The sequence below is a fragment of the Vigna umbellata genome, chromosome 6 (assembly GCF_029865625.1).
Source record: "Vigna umbellata cultivar VRB3 chromosome 6, Vumbellata_1.0, whole genome shotgun sequence".
NCBI lineage: Eukaryota > Viridiplantae > Streptophyta > Magnoliopsida > Fabales > Fabaceae > Vigna > Vigna umbellata.
In genome coordinates, this window is record NC_142170.1 from 26,055,026 (window position 1) to 26,079,932 (window position 24,907).

A 24,907-nucleotide genomic window follows, 5' to 3' on the forward strand; every position below is an offset into this window, starting at 1 on the left:
ACTGAAATGTCATAATTATAATGATGTTTAAGATGACTTTATTTAAAAATAAATAAATATTTTAATTGTATGGTTATAAAAAAAATGTAAATGTATTCAATTCATATTAAGTATACTAAGATTTTCTGTACAATAATTTTATAAACGAAAAGATCATAAATGTACTTAATTGTATAAAAGTTCAAAATAAATTACAATTTTTTTAAAATATTTAACTCGAGATGAAGAGAGGAGGTGACTCATCTGTGAGCCAACCCTTAACACCCTTATTATTTACTCCTTAAAACCCTGACCCTAATCCGTTTCTTAGTTTACAGGGTGATATGACTAATAGACCCTTGTGCCTTCTACCCGCGCAAACGCGGAATTAACGCCTTAACTAACGGTGGGACCCAAATTAAGTTCTTAGTGGCACCCTTTCGTAAATAACACCAAATGAATGGACCACATCGTAAACACGGTTACTCCTGTTGTACTATAAGAAACCCAAAACTCCTTTTAACTGTCTAACTAAACTAAGCCCACAGACACTCACCACTCTGCCGCCACCACACTGTCGGCAACGCCCCAAACGCCACTCCCACTCTTTCGTTCCAACCGCCTCGGCGCGCCACCCACTTTGCTTCTGTGCACAATGCAGCTACACCGTGCCTCCACCGCGGCAAAAGGCCTTGCCTGCTTCATTTTTGCCTTGAAACTCGTGCTGTTGTACGCCGCCGAGGGACAGCCTCAGCACCGCGGTCCCGACCTACATTGGTACCCCGGAACCGCCACCTGGTACGGCGACCCCGAAGGAGACGGAAGCACCGGTAAATGACCTTCACAAGATCTCTTCTTTCCACATTTCACTCACTAACACACAAACACACTTCACTCGCCGAGTTAACTCAGTGAATACAAATGCAGAGACATAAAGACAAAATTTAGATTCTTATCTATTTAGGTGAAATCTTAATTTTAACTAGAAAGTTACAAAATTTAGATATAATTTTTTGAGATTTGGTATGAGTACAACAATTTAGTCTTTTCATCTCTTTCTTAATTGCACAAGTTATTGTCCAATCAGTTTATCTAAGTGCTTTGCTTTCAATTCTGTTCTTAGTTAAAACGTAAGTTTCAGTTTGGAAATTCGCAGATAAAGGTATGCATTACTTGTTTACATAGAAATTTCTTAATCTGACTGAGAAACAGTAAATACATATCTGTTTCAACCTCTATGGCGGTTTTAGGTTCTTTATCCAAGCGATAAAAACTTGTAGAGTTTGGTAAAAGTTTTGGTGAGAAAGCTTACAGATTTTGGTTATGTGGAGTGAGTGTTGTGTTGGGTTAATGATGAGTTTGTAGTGTTAATGTTGTGTGTGAAGGTGGGGCATGTGGGTATGGTTCGATGGTGGATGTGAAGCCGTTCAGGGCGCGAGTGGGAGCAGTGGGGCCCTTGCTGTTCATGAACGGCGAAGGGTGCGGTGCCTGTTACAAGGTGAGGTGTTTGGACAAGAGCATATGTTCGAGACGAGCTGTGACAGTAATAATTACCGACGAGTGCCCAGGTTGCCCCTCTGACCAAACACACTTCGATCTCAGTGGTGCCGCCTTTGGTCGCATGGCCATTGCTGGCGAGAACGGTCCTCTCAGAGACCGTGGTCAAATCCCTGTCATTTATCGAAGGTATGCATATGCATGCATTATGCTTTACAAACATTAAATTTCACATGTGAAATTTTTTTAGTGATTTACAGCTATATATATACACATATATGTAAGTGTGAATCTGAACATTGTTCAGTTGATTATATTACTTTATTTGGGGCAGAGGGACCTTGTTATGTGGCATGGACTCTTTGACTGTGACTGGGACCGTTTTTTCCTTCTTTTGTTTGGTGTGAAGATTTGACTTTTTTTACTGTTTTTCTAACTTATATTATTAACCCAGCTTCCCTTTAGAGGAAAAAAGGTTACTCTCTGTTTGCACTTTCCTGTTTGTTTCTATATATCAGGATGCTACATTATCTGCATCCGAGTGAAATGCCCTTTTGTTTTTGTGGATTCATTAAGGGAAAGGCTCGTTTTTAAATATCAATTTCTGATGAGTGAGGTTTGTCCTCTGGTTGTATTATTTTGCAGAACACCGTGTAAATATCCCGGTAGAAAAATTGCTTTTCATGTCAACGAAGGCTCCACACCATTTTGGCTATCACTTCTGGTTGAGTTTGAGGACGCAGAAGGAGATATTGGCTCCATGCATATACGAGAAGTATGCATTTTTCCTCTCTTCTCTATACTTATTTCCACTAATACATAACTTTTTATGCTCTGTCTATGTTCCTCATGCATCACAAATTTATATTTTTATATAAGTTGTAGAAAGAAAGAGTAAAAAATAATGCACGAAAGAAGAATCTTAAAGTTCTGGTCTCAGAGAATCAGATGCCGTTACAGCTAATGGCCTGTAATGTGGTAGTGCGAAATATATTGTTAATATATAGTTTTATGGCTAGAGAGCACACTTGGTTTATTTTTACCAATAATAAAGTGCAACCGGAGGGTAATATACTGATTGCATCTTTGGAACCAGCTTCTTGAAAAGTGTTGCAGATTGGACCAAAAGTAACTACCCAAAGGTGAAATAAAGCATTATGGTCATTACATTTTTTTTACTGTCTAGTCTCCCTTGTGCAGAGTTTGACAATTCCAAATTTTGGGGACGTGTCTCCTTACCACACGTGCCTCAACACTACCATCTTTTGCACTTTAGGAGTAATAGGTTTTTGCCAAAGCTTGCAATTGGTGGAACATCTTCCCTCCTATTAAATATATTATCACAGCCTTATTCCTCATATGCATAATGGTGCCCATTGGCAACATCTAATGGTGCTGCTTTTTCTGTATTTTCTGAACTCAAAGCATGTGATATGGGACCAATGTAAACAGTAACATTCCTCATTTCTCCCCACTCTATGAATTCAGGAACTAAATTGCCAAAACAAGTTACACAGTGAAGTGTTGCTTTGATCTCTATTTGTAGACAAATTATTAAATAGTGCATATACTGTAATTCCTCACATAGTAAGTTGGTGCGAAAAGTTAGGCTTATAACTTTATTCTTAATTATTTGGTAACACTATTGTTGTTGGAAGTCTATCCCGAGTAGATATAAGATGAGTTTGCATACAGAGTTTATTTTATAAGTCTATTTTATGACGTTGAGTGAGGTTTAAAATCTACTTTTCTTTCGCAGTCGGGATCTACAGAATGGCTGCAGATGAATCACCTCTGGGGTGCAAATTGGTGCATTATTGGGGGACCTTTAAGAGGACCATTCTCAGTGAAATTGAGCTCTTCCACTGGTAGAAGCCTCTCTGCAAGAGATGTTATTCCGGGAAGTTGGGTTCCAAAGGCGACTTACACTTCTCGGCTAAATTTCTACCCTTAGTCACAAGCTTTTGATGCAACTAATGAATACATTTGAAGCAGTTAAAAGTTGGTGATGTCCCATAACTCAAAAGTAGTCTCCATGGGCCTCCAACTCTCTTTTTCTTCCCTTTGTTTGCTATATATACATTAGTTTCTCTTCTTTTTTGATGAGAAAAGTAGCCATTTGGAGTGCACAAGGGCATCCAATGGGGCTTCTGCTTTCTTATTTTTTTGAATATTGATTTTGTATACCTACTTTTGTGGTGTGGTGTAACAGTTGGTAGTAAATGTGTGTAATGTGGCCATCTCCAAATTGGAGAGAGAGCTTGTAGCTTTGTAATTCCTAATGTGTGTAGTGGTCCCATTGGTGTTTTAATGGACATTTATTATTGAATGTTTTAACTTTGATGTCATTGTCTCGTGATAAACTCTACATTGTGGGTCCTCGTGAGGGCTAGTTTCTTTGAGCTCTCATTGCATTAATTAATTTCCATTTAGACCAAAAGAAAAGTGGAAGATCGTTAAAACACATGTGTTTTCTTACTATTTAACGGTTTGAGACTTCGGTTGAAGGTGTTATCATTTCTCAGACTGACTCATACTCACCTTTCCCATATTCACTACATAAAATAATGCCACTAACGTACTTTTAACACTTTTTTTCTTACTACTTTTTATCATAGTACTCTCTCTTATGATCACATGCATTTCCTAGTTACTAAACACATGGTTGTTCAAATGTTGGATGTATGAAAAGGTTCATATATAAGTCTAGTCACTAAATGATTATGGATATCATCATTCAACTATAAAAATTGTGTCTACTAGTAAATAATTTTCTTTTTAGTGCAGATGAAAAAAGTTATCAATTATATAGGTAAAATGTCTACACTTACATTATTTTGTTGAATAATTAGTTCATGAAAATGTGAATAGTAAAGATTACAATAAAATCACATGAAAAGTAATGTATAAGTTTCTTGCATGAAATCACCTATATTAATGCGTAAATTATTGCATGAAATCACCTGTATTAAGAATATAAGCATCCAACTTTATCTATCTGAAAACTTAAGAAAAGCAAAATGAAAAAAAAAACAAAACTGTTTTTGACTAAAACGAACGTCGCCTGAGAGATTCGAACTCTCGCGGGGAAACCCCATGTACTTAGCAGGCACACGCCTTAACCACTCGGCCAAAGCGACTGATGTTCTGTTATATTTCAAAGGCATCTTTATTAAAACATCTCTATAACATTTAACTCAGTTACATGAACTACATATACCATGTTATATTCTAGTTAATAGATATAACATTTGTTAATGATTTCCTATTATGAATAAAATACTATTTATTAAAAAAGAAGTTTAATAGGTCTTCGTTTGTAAATATATAAATAGTATTTCAAGATAAAATATTTTTTTAGCTTGTTTATATATATATATATATATATATATATATATAGGGGTTTGCTAACGCGCGTACGCCTGTTTTTCAGTTGGTACATTTTAGCAATGTGTACCGGATTTTAGTAGACAAAAATATCCTTATATATTATGGATTCCAAGTTTTAAGGTTAAGGGTATTTTAATAATTTTCATTTTCAAAACTTAAAAAAAAAAAGAAACCCCCCAAACCCTTACTCACCTCTCTCATTCCCCTCAATCCTTTCTCTCCAACCTTTTCTCTGTCATCCCTACTGTAGTCCCAATTGAAAAAAATCAGAAACACATGCCTTTAAAAAATTTTCCTTTGTAAAGAGTTGAGTCATTGACATATTCACCTTCAACGCAAAGGTTCATTCAAGATCTCTTCAATTTCTACCATCTTCACTAACCTCTCTAATTTCATCATCTGTATTTGTTGAATCATCATCTCTAAAAAAACCCTCCAGGCCAATTACCAATTCTTTCTGATGTCATTATGCTTGTGAAAATTAGATAAAATTATATACGACAAAAATTATAAAATGAAAACTCATTATAAAGTCATTTTTTTGTAAGAAATTGTTTAACAACTGAGTGTTTCTGATTTTTTTTCAGGCCAATTACCAATTCCTTTGATGTCATTATGCTTGTGAAAATTAGATAAAATTAGATAAGACAAAAGTTATAAAATAAAAACTCATTATAAAATCATTTTTTGTAAGAAATTGTTTAACAGCGAGTATTTCTGAATTTTTTCCAGGTCAATTACCAATTCCTTTATGCTTGTGAAAATTGGATAAAATTAGATAAGACAAAAATTATAAGATGAAAACTCATTATAAAATCATTTTTTTGTAAGATTAGATTGTTTAACCGCAAGTGTTTCTGATTTTTTCAATTGGGACTACAGTAGGGATGCCAGAGAAAAGATTGGAGTAAGAAAGAGGAAAGAGAAAGGGTTGAGAGGAATGAGAGAGGTGAGTAAGGGTTTGGGGGTTTCTTTTTTTTTTTTTAGTTTTGAGAATGAAAATTATTAAAATACCCTTAACCTTAAAACTTAGAATCCATGATATATAAGGATATTTTTGTCTACTAAAATCCGGTACACATTGCTAAAATGTACCAACTGAAAAACTTATATACAATAACTGTGATTTGTAATAATTTATATTTCGTTTACATATTATAAAGTTATTGTAAATCAAAATAGAAAATTTAGATATTCAATATCTTGATTTTTTTAAGATTTGGTTTCACTAATACTAAAGTAAAAATATAATATGATTAATGTTTCTCGTAATAAGTGGTGTAGGTAATAAACATTAAATGTATTCTCCAAGTTTAAATTAGACATAAAAGTGAATTTGAATATTGTGATTTTTTTTTTATTATTATTGATGTGATTACTACGTGGTTTGTGTTTTGTTATAACCACTACTGGAAAAAGATTTTATTACAACTTATTATATAAAGTGAAATCTTCTTGTCATAATAAACTAACCGATAGTATTTTTATAATAAAAGTAAGAGTTATTATAATGTACTTTGGAAGACCTGTCATAATATGTGGATATGGTGATAATAAACTCATAGGTGACATTTTCATAATAAAAATAAGAGTTATTATGACGTACTTTGAGAAACTTGTCATAATAAGTGGGGTGACAAAATTGAAATTATATTCAAAACGTATTATAACAGGTCTAGAAAGACCTATCATAATAGGCCTTATTATGACTTTCAGTTCACCATATATCATAATACATTAGACGCGATGACTTGCAGTAAATTACCTCTCAAAGAACTTGAATCCATAATTCTTCCTTTCTTCATGTTCTCTTCATTTCCACGCGTCCTTTCTTCATATTTTCTTTATTTTCATGCATCATCTCTTCACGTTCTCTTCATTTTCACGTGTCATCTCTTCATGTTCTCTCTTTCTCTCTTGATCTTTATTCCTCTCGTTGACGTTGTTTTTCTCTTCTTTTCACTTCACGATCTCCTTACATTGCATCGACATTGTAGTCTTTCCACATTATTGACTCTCCATGCCATTGTCTTCGAAATACCTTCTCTTGCGTATAATTAGGTTTCTTAAATAAAAATATTAATAATATTTTATTATAACAAAAATTAGAATTTTGTTTATATTAATTTTATTATTATAATTATTATTGATTAAATTTTTTAATATTTTGATTTGCTGAAAATATTAAGAAATAAGAAAATAAAAATATAAAATAAACACAATATGAGAGGAGACAATTTTATTTTTCAACAAACATCAGAATAGATCAAAGATAAGATACAAAGGAGAGAGGAAAGAAAATCAACAAACATCACTAGTAGACTCAATGGCGGAACTTGGTTGATTCTGCGGGGGCTTTGCTCTCCATTTTTTTACACACATAAATTAACATATACTTTTCTTTTTAAGTTTTAACATATTTTGTATATTTATAGTTTTAAAATTTTTTATGTATCTATTTGAGCACTTTCAAGATAAGACAAGATAGAAAAAGATAAAATCCAACAAAACATCAAAATAACTTACTGTATCAAATATCAGTATATTAATGACTTCTAGCTCAATGTACAATCATAAAATGTTATTCAGAACATACATGTAAGTACAGGTTCATTTTATTTTGTATTATATATTCGGACATATTTGTGATAAGCAAGAATTGGTTTCTTTTCTTTTGTATTATTCACAGTGGTATTTGCGTATGTAATGCAAACTTTGGATTTAATCCATTACTAACCATTGCATCATGTATTATATTTCATAATTTTGTTTGTTAAATGAATTTATCGTGATTCTATTATTTATGTGGGGTTGGATATACACAAACCCACTAAATGTTATATAGTTCTTTTTTGTTCTTACAATTATACATAGTTTGATTGAGTGATGATTGGGATGTCACTCCATTCTAAGTGATCTTATTGGTCTTTGCAAATGTTTGTTGAAATCATTGTTTTTTCACCTTTGAAGATTAGTAGGAGCCACACCATGATAAAGAATGATTGGTGAAGGTACTCATTCACCATGTTGAAAAATCATATATACACTGTATTAATTTAAAAACTAACCTCAATTTTATTTATCAAAATTATTTAGATTTTTGAAAGTTTGTAGAGAGAAAGAAATTAGATATTTGGGTATAAAATCATGAAATAAATTAAATTTTCTTTATTGGGTAAAGAGAGGTGGAAGATGAAGGTAGAGTTAGTTTTTGTGCCGTGAAGTCTTAAAATAATGAGTGGTTTTGCCTAAAATTCAAATTATTAGACATAAATAGATTTTCGCTGTATGAAATATAAATTAGTTTTCTTAAAATCGATTCTATAAAAGCTAATTCGTTCTTTTGAAAAGGCCAATTCATTTAAAATGTTATTTTTATTTAAATTGATAAATATAAAACAAATTTTCAACAAAATGCTCTGTTAAAGGGCCTTCTGATAATTTTTTAAACCACATCATCAATCGAACATGGTTCTAATATACATTTTTTTAGTACGGTTAAAATGAGTTGAAACCTGTGACTCAACCCGACTCATCACGGGTTCGAACCGGGTTGGGTTGGAAAAAATTGTGAAAATTTTGATGCGAGTTAGGTTGCCTCACCAATCCACCCATTTTTTTTATTGAAATCAAATTAATTACCACACAACCTTTACTTTGCAGTATGTCTCATTAAACTAAATTGGCATGACAAAAATTTTATGCTTAATAGCTTAGAATATATAACAATAGAGTTCTTTTATTTCATTTTCTTTTATATCAATTGGTCCATTTATTACTGTTTCAATTTGATTGATCAAAGTAACATGTTATAAGAATCTCAGAAAAAAGATGGTGAAAAAAAGTTAAGTGAACCAATGAGTCAACCTGTTTAACCCACGAACTCGTGATGGGTCGGGTCGGGTTCAAATTTTTTCGACTTGCTAATAAATAAACCAGATTGGCCAACTCGTGGTGGATCGGACTGAATTATCCGTTTTAACAGCTCTAGCTTCTTGAATTATTTGGTCGAAACTAAACAAATTGAAAAGCCTAACTATTATATATTTTTCAATTTTCGCCTCAATTTAAATACCATTTTTTCCTAACTCACTAGTACACTAAAGGGAAACGACAGCAGTTATTTTCGCATATACAGGCGAGACAAAAAGGGATAGACTTTTTGCCTCGGTTATGAACAGAAGCAAAAAGGTGTGTGATTTTGCCTCGGTTCAAATCCAACCGAGGCAGTAAAGGTTTTTTTTTTCACCATTTGCCATATGAGTTGTTAGTCCTTGGCTACAATCCATCAATGCCTACCACTCCATCTCACACCACCATCATCAAATATTCCACTACGAAGAACAAAGAACGAGAACGACGTGCTCCCACCACCACATGCAGAGAATCAAACTCCACCACTCCTGCAAAGCATCAATTAAACATAAAACAACCCAAACAAAATTAGAAAAAGGAGACGGAAGGAAGTTTCCTCCTTCGCTGTGAATCAGAACAAAGAGAAGAAGAACGACAATGACCGCCCTTGCGTCCCCGCCGCGTCTTCGCTGCGCCTCAATCACGCCATTGAAGATCCCTTCATTGCGCCTCCATCAGAGCAGAGAAGAGGAAGGAAGGGAAACAAACGAAAATGGGAGAAAAGAGAGGAGCGGCGCAACTTCTATCTCAACTTCTATCTCTGTTTGCGAAATTTAACCCTAAACACATGTTATTACCTCGGTTATTTTTTTAACCGAGGCAATAAGGGTCTACGGCCTCGGTTCTATAAAGAACCGATGCCTAAACGCTCTCAAAAAAATAAAAAATAATTACAAAAATGTCACCGCGCCAGTTTTAGGCATCGGTTCCTTTTGCACCGAGGCATATACCTTTGCGCGATAATGACAAAAATGCCACCGCACCAGTTTTAGGCATCGGTTCTTTTTGAACCGAGGCATATACCTTGTGCGATAATTACAAAAATGTCACTGCACCAGTTTTAGGCATCGGTTCTTTTTGCACCGAGGCATATACCTTGCGCGATAATTACAGAAATGTCACCGCACCAGTTTTAGGCATCGGTTCTTTTTGAACCGAGGCATATTCATTTGTGATAACTACAAAAATGCCACCGCGCCATTTTTTGCTTCGGTTACAACTTAACCGATGCCAAATGCGCGAGTTAAAATCTTGTTTTTTTAGGGTTCAGTTTCTTTCATCTCAAACAAAATAGGGATAAACTTATCATTTTTATGATGAGCTAAAAAAATTATGTGGGAATTTTCGATAAATTTACCTTTAAAATATTATTTTTTATTAAAAGAATTTAGTACAATCATCCATATCAATTTTCTTATTAGAATCGATACAAGCATATATTCAAAGGCACTATAATGAATGAATATAAAATCACACCATGCTCAAGTGAGAGAAATTTGTATTAGTGAATAAAATAAATAACATTAATTATTAATAAGAAAATCAATGATCAATGTTACAAAGTATAATGTATTAAAATATTTAGGGTTAAATATGTTTTTAGTCCCTGAACTATCAGACGATTTTGTTTTTAGTCCCTGCTCAGAACTTTGATGGTTTTTAGTCCTTATAGTTTTGAAACTCTGAGTATTAGTCCTTAAAAATGGACGGCGTTAAGTTTTTGAAGATGTGGCAAACGGCGATCCCCACGTGATCACTGATCTCTGCCTTCACTCTCTGCCACGTGGGATGTTTAACTGTTGAACTGAGATTAAGTGTTAAGCACTTCGTTGTCTTTTATATNCAAATTGACGTCAAATTACAACTCTAAACGACGTCTAATAATTGCATTTATTTACAAAAATGCCACCAGTCATTTTTAACGTTGGATATTCAGTGATTGGACATTGAACGCGTGACTTTGTACGTTATTTTTGCACTAGTGGAAGCTTTAAAAAGGAATCTAGTTCAATGTACTCTCCTTCCTCCTAAGAGTTCTCCTTCTTTTATAAAAGGAGAGCTCCTCATCTTGTAAAAGATCGTGGAAATAAATGTTAGTGAAACTTTTTCCATCATTAACTATGAGGTTTCCTTCCTAGGTAGGTTTCCTTTATAACTAAGCTACACAATTCTAAGCTTAAGCCTCTGGAGATTGCTTCTATGTGAAGTATTCTTCATGGCTTGAGCGTCAAGTCAGAGCTTGAGGAAACTTTCTATGATGGGTTTTCTTCGTGCGGCTCAAGCCTTATATTTTGGCGTTGTAGCCGTGCTAATCCAGTTTGCTGCAAATTTCTTAGAATTTCTCTGTTTTTCTTTAAATTTAAACTTTGATTCTTGAATATCTTTTAAACTTGCAAAACAAGTTAAATTGAAGTGGTTAACACAGATATTACACATAATCATAACAAGGTATGTATCAAATTAACATTAAGAATAAACTCATTTTGGACATTTATCATTTTCAACTATCTTAAATAAATGTTATTATAGCTTTATGGCATCAATTTCTATGTTGGTGGAGTAACTGACAGAAATAAGAATAGTGACAGTTACAACCGCCACCAAAGAATGTATTTAATCAACGTTAAATATTAAAATTTTATTAGTGTATTTTGTCTCAAATATAAAAAATTTAGTATTCAATTTTTAATAATTACAAATATTTAATAACCCTTCAAAATGTGTTTTCCAAAATACTAGTTAATTTACCTTGATTTGTTGAATTGTAGATATAGTAAAAGAGGAAATCGACAAAAATACCTAAGCTAGTTGATTTAAGTATGAAAATATTGAAAGTATTTCCTTTCCCTTATGAAGGAAACAATATCTTGTGCTTTGATAGAAGAAAATAACAACAAAAAATATCAAAGTATGTAACTGGAAATAATTATCTCCAAAATTTGTAAGAATTCATGAGGAGCAATAATAAAATAAAATGACAACAATAATCACAAAAGAGAATACCAATATTTTTAACGTAAGGAAATATTCTCAATATAGAAGTAAAAACCCACAAGTACAAGTCAATAAATCAAGCTCGACTAAGATTAAATATGGATACAAAAGAGTTAAGTCAAAGCACAAATAAGTGTTTATAACCCGTCAATGCATCAAAGCAATAATGTTCTCAAATATAAAGAACAAAGAAAGAGAAATTCAAAATAGAGCAGCAATGCAATGTTGATTTCTTTAACATCGAATCTCCAATCGATGATCCCAACAGTTAGACTGAAGAAATTTATGCCAACAAATTTCTCTCTTTTTTCTCTTCCAAGGAGTGCAAAAATAAACCTCTCTTGTGACTCTGGTCTCTCTTGTGACTTTGGTCTCTCTTGTAACCTAAGTAACTGATAACAGTAATTCTTACCATTACCTAAGGTGCATTTTATACCAAATTAACTCTCTTTTAGCTTGCAACTTGCTCAATTCTCTCTTTTATCTCGCTTTTGTAACATTTATGTAGTCTAGGTTACACTTAGGAGTTTTCATATTAATTCTCTCATTTTGTAGGCTTATTGTGTGCTTTGGAAGTACATAAAGCAAATCAAGGCGTTGGAACCTAGGAAAATCACCAAGAGCATCAAAATCTTGATCTCATGAAGCCAAGATCACGCCTGGCGCCCCTATAAGGGCCCTAAGTTCCATTTTCCTCGCAGATCACGACTGGGCACCCCATATAGGGCGTTGATCGCCATTTGTTATGCAAACTTGGCGCCTGGGCACCCTAGTTAAGGTGTTGAGCGCCATTTGGTTCGGAAATCCCACGCCTAGGCATCCCATCCAAGGTGCTGAGTGCATCCAATTCTACAAAGCTCGCGCCTGGGCGCCCTCCTGTTTGGACGCTGAGCACGACATTTGCTGATGTGGCACCCTAAACCTATTTAAGGCTATCATGCAACGAGAGAGCGATCTTTTGGCAGCTGAAGCACAAAAACACGTTCTTGGAGCAAGCTTGGGTATGTGGGAACTCTCTATTCTTCTTCCTTGGGTTTCCTTTGCTTTCCATTTCTTCCATAGTAAGCTCAAGCTCTCCATGACAATGGAGAGCTAACTTCATTTTTTGTTGAGGAAGGATGTAACATCTGAACCTCATGTATATGAAAATGCTTTGAATATATATATATATATATATATATATATATATATATATATATATATATATAGCTTCTTGCATTGAATGCTAGTGGTTTTTCTCCTTTTCTTAATGTTGTTTGTTATGTTTTTGACCATTTATAACTTGATTTTTGGGGTTTGTTTGATATTGGAAAATAGCTCATGAACCTTGACATGGAGTAAGCTACCTAAAGAACATAGTATCTAGGAATGGAGCTAGGACCTCTAGTTGTCATAAACTTCCTTTCTTAATGCAGAGTTACTTATTAGGGTTTTCAAGGAATTGAGATCCAACAAGCAAGTCTAGGCTCTTTAAATCAAGAGATTGGGTTTTGAGTAGTCTATTAAGTTGACATTAGCATTTTAGTGAAGATGAGTTTTAATATGCATGAAGTGAAGTAGGTGAAATCTAACCCCAACATTACCATTTCATCTTATTTCAAATCTCATTCATTTTCAAGTGTTTTGGCTACAACAATTCATTTTATTATTCACGTAGTACATTTATTTTAATCGCATTTAAACCTTACCAAATGGAATCATTCTTTAGTTTATATTAGTTAGAAAATATACGATTGTTTAGTGTTGCACGAGTCTCTTGGAAAACGATATTCAGTCTTACCAGTTTATTACTTGAAACGATTCGGTACACTTGTCAAGGTTTTTACAATAACCCGTCTTCACTTACCTTAAATAGTGAGATAAAATGTGATTGATTATGTTGAACTTTTTTAGACACATAGTTATCCAACCCAACACATCTTTTTTTCTCACAAACTATGTGGAGGTAAAGAGTCAATTAAGGAATTTTACAATAAGCTTCAAAGTTCAAACTTCTTTCTTAAGAATGTCTTAATTATCATATTAGCATAATTGTCATCTAATAAACTTTGTCTAACTCTGATAACATCCAAAGCATCACTTATCGAAAGCTTCAAACTAAAAACATCCATTTTAAACTCGGGATAGAAAAACAAGTCAGTTACTAAGTTAAGAGATTAATAAAAACACACTTAAACTAAAAAGAGCTAAATATTTTTATTTGTAGAACTTTCTTTAAGTAATTTGTTTTCCTTTAGCAATTAAAAAAATACGGTACAAATGTTTCTACCAAACAGAACAATATAGTTTATGAAAAGCTCTACAATAGAGGCATGTGTAGAATGCAAAGCTACACAGAGAAGTGCTTCTGCACCTGTTATTTTTTTCTTCCCAGAAGGGAAAGGAAATTATACAATTTATGAATATAAAAGCCTGACAAACACAATAGAGAGAATCATGTGGCTTGTTCGGACAAGCCGTAAAGTCTATTGTCGCACGCTAACACATGTACCACCAAGAAAAAGGAAAACCAAACACTCCTTTGCATTCAACACATTTTTTCTCCTTTCCTTTCCTCTTCAACGTAGCTTTTCTCAAAGCAGTGTTTGTGTTCAGTACTCATTTTTCTAGGGTACCCCATCATGTTGCTCCATTCTTGTATTATATTCACTCTTAACGTGCCAAATTGTTGTTTAATATTGTATAGTGTGATTCAGAAAATAAATTTTACTCAATTCACATGCAATGGAACCCTAAGGCCTCTTTAACGACCACTTAAACGTACTTTATTGAAAGTCACCGGAATCACTTTTTAGTTGTGTTTAAGTAATACCACCCTCTTTTGAGTAGATATCGTGATTCATGGCCATTTGTTGCTTTATTGTTATATTAAAAGTATTATTATTTGTTAAGAAATTATTTTGTAGCCACTTTGTCTCAAACCACTAGTACAAGTCAGAAACCGTGATTTATATGATTCCCTTCATTTATGGTTTTCTATATAAATTGTTTTATGTTCCCCAATGAATTAAGCATTTACTTTATCCTTAAAAATAATATTGTCAAATTGCTTTCTGAAAATATTTTTTAAGATAAAAATAAATTCCTAAAATCAACTACCTACTATTATTTTAATTTCCAGACATAAATTACGATTGCTACTATTTTTTTAAAATATGTATACTATTGGTGTTACATATTTATGAATTTTGTTAATAATTAATACATATGGAGAATCTAATGTACCTTTTAGTGGAATCTATTTTAAATTATTTCATTTGGGATATTTGAATTTGAGATTTTGCTAAATCCATTGAACCGACGACTTCTTGATAAATTAATTTTATTACTTTAGTTACATATTTTTTAATTTTAAACTCGCGTATATTTTTAGAAACTTTTATTTAAATTAAAAAGTAATAATATGATATAATGTATCAAAGAAGGTGGTGGAATCATTAATTTAATCAACATTTATACTAATTTAACTAAAATATTATCTTAATTTAATCAACCTATGAAATGTACAATCGGTATACCTCATGAAAATATACATTTAACATTTTTCATAAAATTAACTATAAAGTGTAGCTCGAAATTTTTCATAGGAGCATATTAAAATGAAATTTCTGAACTTTTATTATTATTATGCATCGATATTAATGGAAGTAAGAACAAGGGGATTTCACAACAGAAACAATAGATTAAGAATCCCTTTGAAAAGCAATTTGGTATGATATAACATGTGGTATTTAGGGATATTCATGTTGGAGGAAGTTCGATGCAAAACTAATCATGGGCTTATTAAACCTTTTCTGAAGTTGTTTCTTTTTGGTGAAAGAATTGTCTTATTTAAATATATATTGTGATCTTTCATTTAATTTATCTTTATTTTCTTTCAAGACACCACGACATATTATTTCTTCCCTTAAATTTAAATTCTTTTTATAAAGAAATAAAGAAAATATATGGTTAAGAAGATTAACAATAATACTAACTTATGTACAAAATTAAAATGATAAGATTAACTATGTTTTAAGTATACGAACTTTGACATGAAATTAGAATCTTTGTTTATGTTTTTTATATATTTTGGTTTTCAAACCTTAAAATTTAGTAGATATAGTCTTTTAATCCAATTACGTTAAATGTTTTGATATGTCAAACAGTTTTCTATCGAACATTAAAGTAAAAATGTGTAAAATAATGTAAACAACTCAAATGCTAATATAAAACGCATTTAACATGTAAAAAAATTAAAATAATTAGAATAAAAGATTATATTTATTAGTTTTTAAGTTTTGAAAACTAAAATATATCAAAATTTTGTACATAAATTAAGTTTAAATTACATTAAAATTAAGAACTAAAAACATAGCTTAGATTACTTACAAGAAGCAAGTGGAAGAAGAAATATGACAAGCCGGTGAGGCCAAAAGTAAAAAAGTTAGAAAACATTAAAAAGTCAACCATCGAAAGTAATTTTGTAACTTTCAAACGTGATAATAGTAAAAAAGTCTAAGTTATCAATAGAAAATATACACAGAATTTACTGACATGAACCAAACCTACTTAAAAAAGATGTATATCCCCTCCCTGACATTAACCGTAAACGAGTCATCAAAACTTTTTGTATCCATACTCTAAATATAATTAGATACCCCTATACCATCTTGATAAAGACAAAACCACACAAAATCGCTTTATTACCAAATGGACGGGTTAGTGTTACGAAATTATGACATTCAATTTAAAAAATGAAAAAACAACCTCTCTGTACCTTATGAAAACCCAACAATATTATATATATATATATATATATATATATATATATATATATATATATATAAACTCGTTATTAATTAATTTCTAGATAGCAAAATCTGGTAATGTGGTTTCAGATTTCAGTGACAAAGCCGCAGGAAAACACAGAACTGAATATTTAATACCTGAAATTTCTGGCTACTGCAATAGTTTATGATTAAGATATTAATAACACTGCAGTAATCTTGTACAATATTTTGCATTAACGGTAATTACATATATTAATGAGATTAGAATAGGAAGCACATTCAACTCTGCCACTGACTTTTGGCACGTGTAGTTTTGAAGCTTGCAGACAAATGCAAAAGATTCTTTGCACAAATCACAAAATCCATTTTTGAAATTTTGTAGTATTTATAGCAGTGGATAGTACTACATATTTTTCACCTTCCCCAATATCATTATTTTGCTACCTTGGTACTCAGCACCACCTTCCAGAATCCTCACCTTGGATCTCTCACATGTGTGAAAGCAAACAATCTGCGGATTTCCTGGCAGGTTGGAGATTCATTTCTCATGAATACTTCATCATGAATAATAATAATAATAACAACGTAATGTAAGCAAAATTTAACCAAGATAAGAAATACAAAACTTAATAACTTTGAAAACAGTGCCAATTAAGTACACACCCCTTCTTTTCCTTGCCTAACCTTTTGGAACCAAAACTTAGAAATAAGTAACCTGCTTTCATAATGTTCCCTTCGTTAGTCAAACGACCTCTAGTTTTCTATGATTTTGTCACCAAGCTTTATCTTTCTTTTCTAGATCATATACCTTTTTCTATATAGATAAACTTTGTTCAAGTCTTGCACAATTATTAGGAGCATCAAAATTTTGTACTTTTAATGAAAATGTGGAGGATTATGTGAAGATAAGATTTATTAAAAATTTAAGTAAGTCTAACTCTCGTATTAAATAAATATATGAAAAAAAAGTAATTAAGAAGATTGTAAATTTATTATTTAAAAATCTTGGATTAGAGATAATGTCAATCTCTTATGTAAATTTTGACTTATTATGTCTTAATGACATTAAATCTTTCCAAAAATCAATCAGAGTCTTGGTGATACCTAAACGACTTGAATTTCAGACAGATATGAGAGTTCAAGTGTAAATTTAAATCTCACATTGTGTACATATGAGGAAAATGAACATTTTATAAAAAAAAAATATACATATTGTCTTAAGGTTTTGTTTTGGAAGTAATATAAATGCATATGAGATATCATCTATTTTAGAAATCTAAAACCTCTTGGTTTTGTGCTTAAAATATGTTTGGAAGAGTTAAAAGAAAAAAATGTATTTAAATTGTGTTTAACCTTCATTTTAATCAATGTGATATTAAGTATATTAGTTAAAATTGTTTTTACTATATTATGGAATATTTAACTTAAAGTAACAAGGTTAACATGTGCAGTGTGATTTTGTTTATTTATATACGAATATGATCCACAATTTTGTATGATAAATATAAAGATAATTGTAATAGATGCTTGTAGGCCATGAAGCCAATCAATCTCAGAAACTATCTACAAATTTCTCGAACAGTGAATATATCCAAACTATCCACAAATTTTTTGAAATAACATAGAAACTTAATTATTTTTGTCACCATATTTCAATGACAACAAAATAACGAAAAGTGATCACACACTCTTCAAAAAGAAGTAAAAAATCTAGTAGGGACAAAATCATATCACTGTATTCTTGAGTATTATTATGCATGCAAATTTTCTCATTAATAAGTAAATGAATCGACTTTGTATTCATGTATTAGTTTAGTCTATTTTCATATATTTTTTGTATTATTGGAATGATTTCATCATGCATTATCTTTGTTTTGAATCATACATTTGGGTTTGTGCATTGTTCTTGTAAACCGGTGTTTTGAAGTTTGCAACCATAGTTTAGAGGGAGTTAGTGTCAAAAGTGAAGAAACAAATTAGAGAATTTCACAAGCAACATGTGAATTTGGCTTCATGATATAGAATGCAAACCAGTGAATTCCTAAAGTGGCAGGTGAATTTTTCAACGAGCAATATTAACTTTTAATATTGCATGAACTGAAAAGGATTAAAAGAAAAACATAAAGGAGAAAAATAGAAAAAATGGTTGAGGGAGAGGTAACTACCTGTGCAAAAAGAGGAAATGTGGAAACTATAGGGGGAGGAGATGAGATTGCAAGGGAGACCTTCTACTTCTTCTGATTCTAGATTTTTTATTTTTTTGTTTTTACATTATGAAGGATAGGATTAAGGTAATACTTTAGGTTATAGTTTCTTGACAATTGTTTAGTTAATTTGAATTATCTTTTTATGGTTTTCATGTTCATTCTATCGGCAATTTGACAGTTGATTGGAGATTGTGTGAGATTATAAATAAAACAAATTAAGTTTTTGTCACATTTGGAAAATGGACCTATTTAATTAGTTTGTAATTGAGATGATCATTGTTCTTTGTGATTCTATTAAATTTTATAACTAACCTAAGGAATTAGATTATAATTTAATGAAATAGGTTTACCTATCTTAGAAACTAGGGATAAACGGTATGAATAAATTCAAATAGATAATTATATTTTTTGGTTGAATTGAAAGGAGTAAAATTATAACTCTAAATAATCTGAAGTGAATAATTATATTTCTTGCATTTAAATGAGTAAAATTATATAGGAAAGGATATGGAATCATGACTTTTCGATTGAAGTTTTTATTATATTCTTATGATTATCATTCGGTCTAATTTTTAGTTACTCTTAAATTACAAAAATTAATAATCTAATATTTAACAAATTCAATCCTAAAAAATAATATTTTATTATTAATGTAACTATTGGTACACTTACTAAACATTTAACACCGCAAGACAAAAAACAAATTCTCTATATTGTTCATTTAAGTTTTTACACTCTCCCAAATTTGTAGTCTCTTAACCTTATTTTCTTTTTTTAGACACATTATAAGTTATTATAAGTTATGAGTTTCACTTATGAAATTTTATTTTGTTAGCTTCTTTTAAGATATGCTTGTATGACGAGGAATGAGAGGGAATATACCTTTTTAATTTGTAAATTATCTCTAATTTTGAAAAGCGAACTAAAATGAAGAAACGATCCCATAACATAAGTTTAATATCATTTTTATTTTATTTTATCTGATAAATATTATGTTGCTCTACAATTCAAAAGTAAAGTATATCCTCTTTCATCGTAATCTAATTATTTCAATTAATGCTCAAACTATCTTCAATCAATATAAATATTTAAAAAATCATCAAAATTTAGATAGTTTAATAACCAATAATATAGTTTTTTTTTAATATTTTATAACTTTAATGTTATTGTTGTTCAAAAGTAATTTACGTTTACATATATGTAAAGGCTATATAGTACAACGAGCAAGAAACTTAGATTTTCTTTAGATAGAAATTTAGAAGAATTTTTTTGAAAGCTTCTCTATGAAAAAGATTCCATATTTTTAATTAAAAAACTCTTAAAAAATTTCATAGATGCATTTATTAAGCTTTTGTTATTATTATTATTTTTTTTTTCTCTTTCGAATTAGATGCATGTATGTTAAATCTAAACAATAGTACCTACGACTTGAAAATAGTCCCCCATGTGACCATTGTTATTATATGACAAAGTCTAATAAATTCATCAACTAATTAGATATTACAATACTGTAAATGTTTGTACATGCAGGGAAACGTAGCCATCATGTAATAAATCCGCGTACTCGTTATTAATATGAGCATTTTAGAAATGTTTTCATTTTCCTTGAATCATATAATTCTCTTAAAATTAAAAATTCAATCTTATTAATAATTTTATATATTCTTAAAAAAATTGTTTAATTGAGCTGAATTTTAAATCTTGATACATTATATCAAATCAAAGATACTTTTATTTCAAAATAATAAAGTAAAATTTTGAAATTATTATAGTCTTACTTGGGAAGTAATTTAAAATTCTAATCTTTAAAACAAAATTTTAAAATCCGCCTCGTCTTTATTAGATTAAGCAAATTACTATATAGAATATATCATATTTAATAATTTATGACATTTTTATTCATGTTCAGTTATTTAACTTTTAAACAAGGGACTCAATTATCTGGTAACTATATTGAAATTTATGGGGAATATTTAATGTATAATTAGATTATGTTGGAAAATATTTTACATGCATCGCAATTAAGTATATATTTATAATTTTACCAACCCTTCTATGTTTATGATTTTAATATAGAAACGTTTTAAACGGATGGAGTCTTTTACATGCAGAAGAAAAAGAAGTGTTCACACACTTTTGTCAACAAAATCCCTCAAAATTCACACGGACAGAAGGTGAGAGTTAGAACAGCAGGGATCCACTACTGCCAACAATTTGGTCCCACAATGGAATCTCTTTCAGAACAGACTCATCAAATCATAAATTCAGATAGTATATAAGAAATTTAATGTTTTTATAATAATTTTCTTAAAAAATATTCTAAATAAAAACGAAGAACCATTGTCAAAACTCTATTCTCTAGCCATTATTTTCATTTATGTTCGTTCTCTCAACATAAATGTTTCTTTAACACTCGTCTTTAGGGACCATAAACGTTCACAAACAATAATGAAAACCTTTAAACCTTAAATTCTTGACATTTACACGACTCCAATGAAAACCTTTTTCTTTTAATCTATTAATACATTTTTTTAAAATAGAATAAGTAAATTTTAAAGGCAACAAATACTTTTAACCATTTAGCGAAGTAGCCATCGCTATGAGAATTAATATTTGCTAAGGCAAGTGAAAGCAGCGTATAATGTCCATTCCTTCTTTTTTTAACGGTCAGGGGGAAGTGATTTGATGTAGACAAACAGATGGTGTGCGCAAATCATTAGCGTGTTCTTGAAATTTTTTACATTTCTTAACATAAGTGATAGTGTTGACTTTGATGGTCGACTAATAGTACTAGCCCTTAAAATTCGAATTGTCTTGTTGTCTTAGAATCAATTTCACATACATTATGAATTTACTCGCAATTTAGTCGGCTTCCACTAGCATGAGCAATTCATCAGCGGTGCAGAAAAGTTTCTTCTATATAGGTTCTCTCCTACCTTCGGCGAATGCACCAAAGTAGGCAAAAATGAACAATTTATTACCGATCTAGGCAAAAATTGACCAAAAGTGAAGTCGTGGGGGGTAAAAACGACTTCCAAAGAAGAAGTCGTGCCCCCCCTGCACGACTTCACACTGTTCATATGAACAGTGTTGAAGTCGTGCACCCTAAAAACGACTTCTGGGGCTTGTAATCGATTACAATGAAACTGTAATCGATTACAGAGTGATGAAATGGAGACCCTGCAGATTTTGAAATGAGTAGACAGGAAAAGAACTGGTAATCGATTACGGCATGTGAGTAATCGATTACCAGGTTGGATTTGTAGGAAGAATCACTCTTGTAATCGATTACAGGGTTTTTGTAATCGATTACCAGTGGTTTTTGTTTGGTTTATGAGAATGAATTTGTATTTGACATATGTTATGTATTGGTTATGTTATAGGAAAAGAGAAGATAAATATGTCTAGGAAATATTTATAGTAATATATGAGTAATGGATTTGATTACAATTTGGTAAGATTAAGAATAAACTATTGGCGAAAAGGACAATTTCCCCTATGATGACCTTCGTTGCGGCAGTAAGAGCATTTTCTTGGCTTATCTGGATTGGATTGATCCATTTCATTATGAAGCCTATTTGTAGATGGTCTTCCGGATGCCTTTCGTCGCATTTTAGGATCTGGTATGAAGTTTGGACCTGTATACAGAGACCAATAGTCTTCATTTTGGATTGGGTGAAATTGTACTTGGTATGCCTTGAAAATATTGTGAAGACTGTATACCGGATCGATTACTTGGGTTAGGGGGATATGCGAAAATGCACAAACAGCAATGACATGATGACATGGGAGTCGAGTAGCTTGGAAGTGTCCACAATCACACCACCATTCATTTAGACTTACCTTGTACGAAAGTGGAACTGGGCGGTAGTGGTGAGGTGTTGAAATTTCTTGAACATCAAATTCAGAATTTTCATGATTGTAGCGATGAACATGACAATATGCGGATTGTTGTTGATTTTTCCTAATGATGTCGGCGATCTGTTCAGGATATTGGTGTCCTGCTTGTATCATGGAGTTGGCCTTCAATCCGCGTTCAACAAACCATGATTGTGTCCTCTCAAATGTTGTTCTGATGAGAGCACATATTGGTAATGAACGTGCACCCTTTAAAATGGAGTTCATGCACTCAGCAAGATTAGTCGTCATATGTCCATATCTTCTCCCTCCATCAAAAGCCTGAGACCACTTTTGTAATGGAATTTTATCTATCCATTGAACTTGCACTGGGTATTGGTTTCTCAAAGCAGCAAGTTTTGCTGTAACAGTCGGTTGCTTGACCTCGTAAGCTGTAATAAGGTAATAAAGAAAATTAAATTAAAGAATAATAATGTTAACAAAATTATAAAAGTATATAAGTGGTAGAACAATTTTTGTATGAGTACCTAAATTGATGAATTGTTTTTTGAGGTCGTGATTTTTGAATTTGGTGTTGAAGTTGGATGCTAGATGACGTATGCAATAAACAGAGTTCAAACCATCCTGTTCCCAACCAACTTCATCTGATCTTAAGGCGGACAATATACCCTTTCCTCTATCAGTGATGATGCAAATATTTTGGTCATGACAAATATGTTCTCGAAGTAGTTGAAAGAACCATATCAAGGCCTCCTTTGTCTCACCTTCTACAATGGCAAAGGCCAGGGGAAAAATATTTCTATTGCCATCTTGAGCTATGGCGGTTAGCAAAGTTCCATGATATTTACCCGTGAGAAATGTGCCATCAACTTGGAGAATGGGTTTACAGTACTTGAATCCTTCTATGCAAGGACCGAAAGACCAGAAAACTCTTTCCATAATATAGCAATTATCGTCGGTATCTCCATCAATATTCACAGGAGAACCAGTGCATTGTAAAATTGTACCTGGGTTTGCTTCCTTGACGGCATGCAACCACCTCGGCATGTGGTTATAAGAGTCCTCCCAGTCTCCAAACTCCATAGCAAGAGCCTTCTGTTTGGCGATCCAAGCTTTTCTGTACGACACAGAATATCCGAATCGACCCTTAATATCGGCAATCAAACTCTTGACAGGAATGGATGGGTTTGTCCGGATTGAATTGGATATGATCGTGGCAATGTGAGTACTATCAAGATTCGTATGATCTTGAGATAGTATTGTTGAGAAACACGAATGTTGTCCGTCTATATTTTTTATTTCCCAATATTTACGGACTTTGCTATAACCTGCCCTAAGACGCCATTGACAACCGTTGTGATATTCCAGACAACGAATAACATAAATGTTGGGTTTGGACTCAACGACGGTGTATTTGTAACCGTTTGTTATGTGATAATGTTTGATTGCAAGAATAGTTTCCTCCTTTGACTGGAACTGCATACCTTGAATCAACTCTGGAACTACTTGTGCAGATGATTGTGCTATGTGGCCGTCGTCGTTGTTGTCATCTTCGATTATGTTGTCTAATTCATCATCCGTGCTGAAGTCATCAACGTTATCCAATATTACAGGTTCTTCATCAATTAGGTGCGATGATGAAGATGATGGCAAGTTCCATGATGCCATTTTTAAGGAAATATTCGGAAGACTTTGTTGAACAAGCTTTGGTGGAAGAGGTTTTGGTCGTGCAAATTGAATGTGAAGATAGCCTTCTTCTTATATAGCGTATAAACTATGCACAAGCATCACTGTGTGTTATGATGCAAAATTCGAAGTTCTGAAAGCAATTTCCTACAGTCTGAATATAGCACTGGTGGACACTGTCATCTACACATAGAGTTTGATGTAATTAGAAGGTACCAATAGTATAAGTTTATATTAATATAGGTATCCGTAAAGCAGTGTCACTTTGATATCCCTGCACCGTCATTCATAGGTCCAGTGTTACATTAAATTGGATGAATAAAATATTGTGTGTGGATTAATAAAATAGTTTGTAAATTAAATTAAATATAAAAACAAAAGGATGTTTTAAAAAAAGGAATATAAAAAAAAATTAGATAAAAGGAAAAAGAATTAGAAAAAGTAATTAAAAAAGACAAAAAGGGAAATTGGGGGGGGTGGCACGACTTCAATAGGTGAAGTCGTGTACCCCCTACACGACTTCAATTATGAAAGTCGTGTAGGGGGTACACGACTTCACCTATTGAAGTCGTGCCACCCCCCCCAATTTCCCCTTTTTGTCTTTTGTAA

At 32.0% G+C, this 24,907-nt stretch overlaps 2 protein-coding genes and 1 non-coding gene across 3 annotated transcripts; 1 reads left to right on the plus strand and 2 right to left on the minus strand.

The window, feature by feature from the left end:
- The first annotated feature begins 490 nt into the window (after positions 1 to 490).
- Positions 491 to 3,819, plus strand: LOC148197075 (expansin-B3-like). The gene is made up of 4 exons (XM_088092346.1): positions 491 to 809; positions 1,365 to 1,665; positions 2,122 to 2,251; positions 3,236 to 3,819. The coding sequence occupies exons 1-4, from the start codon at positions 635 to 637 to the stop codon at positions 3,428 to 3,430; spliced, it is 801 nt and encodes a 266-aa protein (XP_087948472.1). The 5' UTR covers positions 491 to 634; the 3' UTR covers positions 3,431 to 3,819.
- Positions 3,820 to 4,534: 715 nt separating this feature from the next.
- On the minus strand, positions 4,535 to 4,616 carry TRNAS-GCU (transfer RNA serine (anticodon GCU)). The gene has a single exon. It is a non-coding gene; the product is annotated as a tRNA-Ser (tRNA).
- Positions 4,617 to 22,225: 17,609 nt separating this feature from the next.
- Positions 22,226 to 24,280, minus strand: LOC148197076 (uncharacterized). Its single transcript, XM_088093597.1, has 2 exons — positions 23,233 to 24,280; positions 22,226 to 23,043 (listed from the first exon to the last, which is right to left on the minus strand). Exons 1-2 carry the CDS (start codon positions 24,278 to 24,280, stop codon positions 22,226 to 22,228), a joined length of 1,866 nt encoding a protein of 621 aa, XP_087949723.1.
- Between the last annotated feature and the right edge of the window lie 627 nt (positions 24,281 to 24,907).